The sequence below is a fragment of the Cyprinodon variegatus genome, unplaced genomic scaffold (genome assembly GCF_000732505.1).
Source record: "Cyprinodon variegatus isolate N-32 unplaced genomic scaffold, C_variegatus-1.0 Scaffold98, whole genome shotgun sequence".
Lineage (NCBI taxonomy): Eukaryota > Metazoa > Chordata > Actinopteri > Cyprinodontiformes > Cyprinodontidae > Cyprinodon > Cyprinodon variegatus.
Window position 1 is genome coordinate 215,375 of NW_015150551.1, and position 9,444 is coordinate 224,818.

The 9,444-nt window shown below is 36.9% G+C and overlaps 1 protein-coding gene across 1 annotated transcript in view; it reads right to left on the reverse strand.

Moving 5' to 3' along the window:
- The window catches only part of col8a2 (collagen, type VIII, alpha 2), a 62,120-nt gene that overhangs the window by 5,233 nt on the left and 47,443 nt on the right, over positions 1 to 9,444 (reverse strand). Inside the window, exon 2 of the mRNA XM_015374181.1 lies at positions 881 to 1,069. Coding sequence (XP_015229667.1) covers positions 881 to 1,043 — 163 coding nt within the window. The 5' untranslated portion in view covers positions 1,044 to 1,069. The remainder of the gene's footprint in view (positions 1 to 880; positions 1,070 to 9,444) is intronic.

The following is a 9,444-nucleotide window of genomic DNA, read 5'->3' on the forward strand; positions in this document are numbered from 1 at the left end:
TGTTTATCAAAGACATGTATGAATGTATGAATTTCTGCTCGTATGTTTATTTTCTTTCTTAGAAAGGCTTCATGTTCTTGAATTAAGTAAATAATGAAGTAGTGAGGACTGTGGGCCACTAAGCGGCAGTAAAATCATTTTATCCAATTGAAACCATTTGCAAAAGAGCAGCTTTTAGCTCCTAGATGTGAATCCACCAAAAAAACAATCCCTCTGGACTTGTTAACTTTCCTGGCAGATCTTAAAAGTTTCTACAGGAGAATTAGATACTAAACATCAACATCAAATATTCCCACCATCTCACTTATGTTGTTTTACTTCAACTGTTAAGTGCTATTTTAATGTCCTTGACTATATTTGCTCTCAAATTTGCTTTGAAAAGTGGGCCTCTTATTATACTCCCCACCTCTCACATGATCCTGAACTGCCTGTGTGTACTTTAAGTCCAATTTGATAATGGCGGGGAGTGATAGCATGCATTTGTTGTAGAATGATGGTAACCCTCCACCCCACCCCCGTCTCCCTTCTTCTTTCACTGAGTGTTTTTTCAACTAATTTATTTTGATTTCCATCACACTCTTTCCTGGGAAATATGTGATAAAAACAATGAAGTAACGGCATCCAGATGGTGAGGGGAACAAATAGCCTCGTTCACTCACTTCTACTAACATTTGGCAATCAGCTCCTTAATAGGCCCCTGATGAGCACTGCCAAATTCCAAAGGAGTTATATTTGTGTACATTAGGCAAAGGTTTCAAATATTAAGTCTATTTCCAAAAAAAGAATGGAACTATTAGGCCTCATTATAGCTATGAGGTCTGTTCCTACATGTGTTTAGAAGGTTGTGAAAATAAATGAATTGCAAACATGGATTATTTACCAACATAATGTCCTTTCCCCTCTCGAAAAGGAGGTCCAACAGGTCCTTTCATCATAGGCTGCATGTACTTCATGTGGGGTATGGGGGGGTAACCTCCACCAAGAGCACGGCCCCCAAGCATTAGCAGGACACAGACAGGAGCCAACAGCATGGTAACTAGCATTCCAGGCTTCTCATACACAAAAAGATCTGCAGGTGAGAAAAAAAAAAAGACAAGGATCATTCAGATTTACTTTTTACTACTTCCTCTTTTAAAGAAAATATGTTACATCTATCTAAATCTTCTGTTGAAAGAGCATCATGAAATAGGATTTAATGCAACATTTTACATGGCATTTTAAAAATAAAGATTTGCTTTGAAGATTAGGAGACTTGTTGCTGAATCATGTTGCTCCAACAAACAAGAATCATTGAAAGGTATCAGGAGCCGTGCTTCTATTACAAATGTGTAACGAACATGGTTGATATCTGCTAATTACAAAAGAAAATCAGCTTTAGGTGTTTCCACTGAAAAACAAATGCCTATCATTGCAAAAAAAAAAAAATCTGTTGTATGCACAGCCAAGATAACATGTGCATTTCCACAGTGCCAGTTATTACACAACTTGTTGTTTCCATTAAATTTGGTCTCCAACGATGTATGTTATCAATGTCTGTTATAAATGTTGTCTCAAACTACCGTCCCAGTACAAAAAAAACGCGTGAAAAACATGTTTGTTTGTTTTTTTTCCAAAATTGCTACCTTTTATTGTACAAATTAGTTATTTATTATTTAAATCTGAGAAATATGTTAGTCAATGTAGAAAAACAGCAGATGGTCTAACCCGACAAAAAATCTGCAACCGTTTTTTTTAATTTACTTAATCATATTTAGTTACTTAAACAAAATTGTTTTATGTCCTACCCTGCTAACATGACACAATTCTGTTAAAGTAATTAAATATGATTAAGTAAATGCAAAAAAATGGTTGCATTTTTTTTTTTCCAGTGTGGGTCAGAGCACTGAAACAAACTACTATGTTTGATGACTGAACGGAGGATGTAGTGTTCTTTTTAGACTTTTAAACTTGAAAACTCACTCTTTGCCTCATTAATGTTCTCTTTAGATATACACCTCTTTAGTGGTAAACTCTTGAACCCATCTTTTCTATGAGTAATTTTAAATTGCAAGTTATAAATCTCTACATGTTGCATATTTTTACTGAAGCGTCAACAGAGACAATATTAGATTTTGATGATTTTAAGCATCCACAGTATGCCTTTCTGTCAGCCCCAATACACCCTACTAAGAGACAACCACACTGTTCTTGTCCACATATTTTTAAGAGCTATGGTCCTTTTCGAACAGATAAACCACCTGTAGACAGTTGCTCTGTTTAAGCAACAAAATGTGTGAGTAACTGGCTTTCAGTTGCTCCAATTCCATCTCAGCCCCAAAATTCTAAGCCCTGTTTGGACCAAGGAAAATGATTTGGAATGCAAAATATATTTTCAGGCTCAGGCTGTGTACTGATAAATGCCAACTAAATCCCAATTTTATTAGTCCAGGAAATTCTGTCAATGAGGTTAATTTTTATTGCATAGCAAGCATTTTTACATAGAAGTTTATTGAGGCAATTAGTACGCAGCTGTGCTGAACCTTTAAAAAATGATGAATACCTCAGAGATAAAAAAAAAAAAACAGAGAAAAAAAGAATACTCTACAGCGAATCAATCCATCAGATGTTTTTCCTAATTGTCACCTTGTACAGAATGTTTATTGCATATATGGAGGCGGAAATGAGAAAATCATTTCAGAAAGCCATGAGATTGCAGTATCATGCTTCCATCACTGCAAGTTTGTAGATTGCAATTTTGGTGAACAGTAGTTCTACGGTATTAAATCTGAGGAGTTGCATATAAATGCACCCTTCACTTTTATTTTTTTCCAAAATTGAAATGCTCTCAATGTTTTTCAATTTTTATAAACTTTTTAACTTAACTCCCAAATAAACACATTGTGACTGTAACTTACCAAATGTAGGAAGTTAACAGATACTTTTGCAGACATTTTAATTTTCTCACAACGTTTTATCTACATCATGTGCCTTGTGCAGTAAAAGCGTTTCCTTCTATGAAACAAGAATTTCTGTCCATCTTTTTCTCCTCCCTTTATTATCTCTCCGCATTGAGAAAAAAGTTTAAGCAATAAAAATTTGATTTGAGGCACAGCAGTGACACAAACATAAGCTGACATGTTCTAATTTGATAATCACATCTCATTACACAAAACGGTTAATTGTTAACAGGGTTGAAACTAAGTTGAGAAATCACAGAACACTTTAAATCACAAGCCCTTAGAAAAGAGGTGTGTTCATTGGCAACACATGTGCAGAGATTAGCCTCCAGTCTGCGATAGCCAAATACTTGTTTTACAGCCGTTTACCAAAGAATTCTTCAGCTGTTTATTTGGGATTCATCATAAATATCTATAATTTATGTATGTTTATGCTTATTGGAGACTCCAGATCTGCACTCAAAAGAAACATGAGGAGTGAAAAGAAAGAGATGCTTAGAGAAACAAATAGAAGAAAGGCAGACGGTATTAGTGGGACAGCGTTTGGTGGCTGGCCGACTTTCTGGCTGGTTGGCAAGGAAGCTCGTCTGGTGTGGGGGTCTGTGGTTTTGGTGCAAATACAGAGTAATTTAAGAGGCAGGTCTGGGTACCCACTGTTTTGTAAGGAAAAGAGCTAAAAGCTAGATGGATACAGCACCCTTAGCTTTTATGAACACCTATTATAAAGGATGTACAAAAACTTTTCCTTTCTTTATTTTTTTCTCATTTAAGTAGCGTGATTTCACTATAAAATTTAAAGGTAAAAATATTTATTTTAATGCAGCTATTTACTGAAAAAATATTATGTTGAAAATCAAAAATAATAATGTTTCTATTCTTAATAGATTTTCTATAACAAATCATAGCTTTTTTAGAATTGGGACATCTTTTTCATTTTGCAAATCATAGTCCTAATATGTTATTGGAGTGTAGTAATCATCATTAGCGATCAAAATAAAGGATAGCATCTAATTTCTGGGTTGGGATCTAATTTAGTGCTGCCCTACACAAAGCAATTAAAATCTTTTCCATAATTTTTGTAAAAAGCAGGAAGCAACAACTGAAGAAAACTTGTCCAAAGCATAGCTAATACATAATTTATTTAATTTTCCTTTGCTTCTCAGCTACAGTTTCTAATGTTCCTCTGGGGAACTGTCTTAATGGCCCATATCCCAAAAAAAACACAAACTCTAGTAGAAGCCTCTGATGGGCATTCTTTATGGATGGCTGTACATGCATTCATGAACCTTTTCTCCCAATAAACTCTGTCATTTAGCATGGTGCTGCTACTGCCACATTTTAAAATGACATATTGCATGTTCTGCCTGTACATTCATGGGTTTTCTACAGGTATTCCGACTTCCTCCCAGAGTCCAAAACATGACTGTTAGGTTAATCCCCCCTCTAAATCCCCCTTAGATGTGAGTGTGTGTGTGAACAGTCGTTTGTCCTGGTTGTCTCTCTGTTGCCCTGTGATGGACTGGTGACCTGTCCAGGGTGTACTCCGCCTCTCACCCATTGATAGCTGGAGATAGACACCAGCACCCCTTGAGACCCCAGCAGGAATAAGCGTGATTGAAAATGGATGGATGAATGGATATTCAGGGTACTGTCAGATATTCAGGGTAATGTCAGCTTTTTATGCAATATTCAGTGTTTTGAATATCGCTCATTTAGATCCATTTCAGTCTCGTCTGACAAGACGACATCTTACACATATTTTAACATAAAAAATAACATATCTGAAGTGTGTCCAAGGTGGTTTGCAACAAACTGTACGCTGGTTTTCTAGCAACTCCTCTTTACTTGGGTGTCCTCCATAAAAAACAGATCTGTAGAATGCATGACTAACTTCAGTCTATTGGACAGATTCTCCAACCTGAGCTGTGACTCTCTGCAGCTCCTCTAGGTTACCATGGTTATCTTGTTCCTCCTTTATTAATGCACCCACTTAGGTCTGCTGTGTTGTGGAAGGTTTACTGATGTATCATTCTCATGTGATGGATTATTCAAAGCATTGCACAGATACTGATCAATCCTGTAATCTACCCTTCTTTAAGCTTCTTTCATTTTTTCCCCCTGACCTATCTGCCATCTTAGTTTGCCATTATGTTGCTGTTTGTTCACTAGTGGTCACTAGTGGCCTTCACAGACCAAATAGATTCAGAGTTGCACTGGGTTTTACACAGGGAAATCAGTGAAGGGGAGTAATTAAAAACTCATGTTGCATTTTGTTTTAGATTTCTATTGGTTTAGAATATTATTTAACCGCTTAGTCTCTTGCTTTCACTTGTTCTTTTTTACAATCTAATGTAAAGCACACAAAAAAACAATAATATACATTGGAGCCTGTTTTGTAATATATATATAAAAAAAAAAAATTAAGATAAATGTACTTATTCAGTAAAATATACCACAGTCCAGCCGATAATATGGAAATAGAACATAAAAGGGGAAGATAAATCTAGAAACCACCTGGCATTGAGTTGATGCTTGCAGTCGTCACCTTTCATGATTGTGTGTTTTACAGCACCAACACAATGTCCAAAAGATACAGGAGGGCCGCAACGGCTACTGAAGCATGAGCAGCAGCTTCCAAACCGTAATTCAGCGGCACCTCATGAGGACTGCACGGACATGCCAGAGAAACACAGACAACCCTGCTGTCTGAGAGCCAAACACAGACTTCCATATAACTGTTCTTTCTATCCTCTAATGAAATTAACAGCACAGGGGAGGTGAGACCGAATGAGCAGGGCCTACCCCCATGTGTGGGTTCAGACTGCCAGACATTTCCCAAACCACGTGCCACAGTGAGATTACAGATAAACCCACGAGTGAGGATTTGGTGTCACGGACAGGAAAACGAGGTGTTTGCTTTTGTGGTGAAAATATGAGCCTTCGCTTGAGTAGAGGGATCATCACCTAAACATCATACAAAGAGTTAGGTCAACTTTTACAAAAACACAGGATTCAACAACTGGGGTAAGAGGTGTTTGAATAGTTTTGGTTTCAACCACAGACATTGTGGAGAACCAAACTTTAAGCCCGTATAAAAGCTTCTAGCTGATTCATCCAATTTTGATTAACCACAGCCACATCGGCAACCATAATGAATCCCAACCCCAACTATGAACCCACTGGCAGGCAGATTTTCAACCGCCACCACCTTCTTCACCAAACTTTCCTCCAAGCCGCATATCTGCAAGGAGTTTTAACCAAAAACAGAGAGGTGGAGGGAGCAGTTTTCACACACATAAAGTGTAGTGGTTCAGTCTAGACATAACAGCATTTACAGGTTCTAAATATTTTCACTAAGAAGGCCAGCACACTTGCAAGATGCCAAGAAAAGCCTTTAAACTTAAAAAAAGGGCTCAAAAGGCTACACAGCCGCTGGCAGGAAAACATTAAAATCACCACTTCTAGAGGATGTTTATTCAGCTGTTTTATCTTGGAGGGGAAAAAAACCCAGACATGACACAAACCTTTTTTTTTTTTTACCGTTATCATGTAGCAACTAAACATTGTGGCTTATTAAAAAATTTCTTTAATTTATAAAAATTTCAAATGAATTACTTACATGGCTGTGTAAACTTAAAGAAAAAAAAGAAATAACATAATTTGACAAATATTTTTAGGTTTATAGCAGCCTGGATGCTATGAGACGTGGATTTTGCTATTAAGATCATATATTTACATACAACCGTTCAAATACAAAGTGCATTGCATAATTAATTAAAAGCCATGAAATATTTCCTGTTTTGTCTGATTTCAACAACTTAAACATATGTTATTGGGTTCATATAGTATAGAGCAGCCTGCGGCTATGCTATGTACAAATGGACTCCTAAAACGGTAACCATAAATATTATAAATACTTTCAGCTTATAATTTTTATTTTTTTTTATTTTGAAAGGGTTTTGAAATCAAGATTTAATATTCCTTTTATCTCAGAAAGATGACTTCCATTCAGTCATAGGACTTTTAGTAGAATACACTTAAATTCGGGGTTGTAATGTGTCAATACAAGAAAAAACCTTTTGCAAAGTAGTTTTGCAGAAAATAATTGTGTTGCAGATCTTTTTTTTTTATTTTGAATTCCACACATAAATCTGTAACTGGCCTGAAACCCTGGACTGCTTGCTGACCAATCACATCAAGCTGACGTGTCTTCCCTGACGCATATTTTACAGCATTATGGTTTGTGGTTGATGCATTTATCATTTCTTTAAACAATACCTTCACCATCACCAAACCTACTTTTTTATATATATAAATGAATGATTTTCATTTGGAAGAGGCAGAACTGTCATCTCTCATCATCATTTATTGCTTTTATGCTAGGTCTCCTTTCCACCAAATCAATTACCTTTAGCCTATCTTAAGTTTAGGTGTTAATGGCATTCTATTTTTTGTACATGCTAGTTTTCATTTTCTTAAAAAATTATGTTGTATTCGTAGCAAACCCCTGAAAATACCCACTTGGAATTTCATTTTTGAATTAATTAATGTTTAATGTTTTTTTTTTTTTATGTAAAACTGCAATCGCAATTCATCCATCCTTTAACTCAAAGGTATTTACTCTGAAAATGTTTTTGTTGGGATCCAGAAGTTTGCCCACCAGAGGGCGCCGTGGATCCTCTCCTGGGAGCTGGTTCTCTGCGCTCAGCTGATTCCCATCAGCTCTGCTGATTAACCTCTCCCTATATAAGCTGAGTCATAGCTTCTCTCTGAGCCGGATCGTGGTCATAGTCATTGTTGCCATGCCATGCTCTGCCATGCCATGCTCTGCTATGCCATGCCATGGTCATTGTCTTTGTCCTCCCTGTGCCACCCTGCCTGTTTCTGACTCAGTGATTCTGTAACCTGCTCTGTCCTTGCCATGGAAGCAAACCAGAGCCTCCCTGCCTGTTTAACCCTGCCTGTCTGAATCTGCAACCTGTGAGTTTGGAAACCTGTAAACCTGTATTTGAGCATAACCTGTTTCTGTCCTCTCTGCCTCCCAGGGGGAAAACCTGAGTTCTCCAATAAATTATTGGACTTTAATCCTGCCTCTGTTCTGTGAGTTCTGCATCTTGGGCTAGAAATCCTGATAAATCATGACAGTTTTTAGTTCATACAATGTCTGAAAGCAACTTAACAAATGTATATATTCATGTACTTCTATCTCAATGCACTTACCATGCATTGTGACTTGTACATCACACCTCATCTTTATTATAAGAGAAAACCATCTTAAGTGTTTTTTTGTTTCTTAATGTGTTGTATGGTAGGTATTTTATTCTATTCTATTGTATCATATTCTATTCTATCATATTCTGTTTTTGCCATGATTCTACCCTATCTGGACTTTTTGGTTCTGTTAAATGTTCTTTTTGGGCTCTCATTTATAATTTATTCTATGTAATTCTGTGTTTGTCAAGATTCATATCATTTTTAGTTATCTAAAATATATCAGTTATCTCTTTGAAGCCTATTTTGTATTATTGAGTCCTTGGTCTAGTTTTAGTTGTAGTCATTAGTTTTATTTCCTTTAGCTTCATTTAAGTTCTCTTCTAGTTACAGTTTAGGTACCAGATCTGCTCGGGCCCTGCGCATGTTGTTATGCTACATGATTGGTTGAACATTGCCGCATGATATAAAACATTGTGGTTGCCCAGACAACAATAAGATAACGCAATACCAGTGTGCAGGGTCGGGAGCATCAGTAGTGTTAGCCTGTCCGATGACCGAGGAAGTTTTAACTGATCAATAACAAAACTGAAAAAAAAAAGCTGTTAGGAGATTTTATGCTCTGAAAATACACTAACATTAACTAACTAAAATATATACTTCTAAAATATATACTTCACAATCACAATAAAATCCTCTTTTGCCATATATTGATGTCATAAGAAGGGGCCTGGTTATTCTTTGTTTCCCCCTAGTGTCCCTTTTTAGTTGCTCTTGTCCACACCTGTTTCCTATCAGCTGATTAGCCAATTCATTGTTTCTATTTCTCATATATACACCTCCTGTGCTGTTCCTCTTTGCTGGATTCTCTTCACTTTGTATGTATTTTCATCCAAAGTGTCTCCTTGTTTTGGTTTCTAAGTTCCCTGCCTGTTCAGTCTGGATTCATGCTTCTGTTTCCACCAACTTCATCATTAAACCTACGAGAAACCATCTCTGCTTCTGTCTCCGCATTTGGGTCCTATACAAAATCTACCAAACCTGACAGTTCTATTCTATTCTATACTATTCTATTCTATTACTATGGCGTAAATAAACACAATAAAGTTTATAGCTTATAGGGAGGTGTGCTTTATAGTCCAGAAAATGCAGTAACTTTCTAGCCAGGGTGCCATTCCAAACTTAGTCCCGCCCACAAGGTTTGAGGTCGGGAAGTTCGGTCTGGCTCTGCTCCATAGTAGCGCGAGTATGATCGCCCACCCTCTGGCGATCCAATCAAATTGTCAGGGCGGGCTTT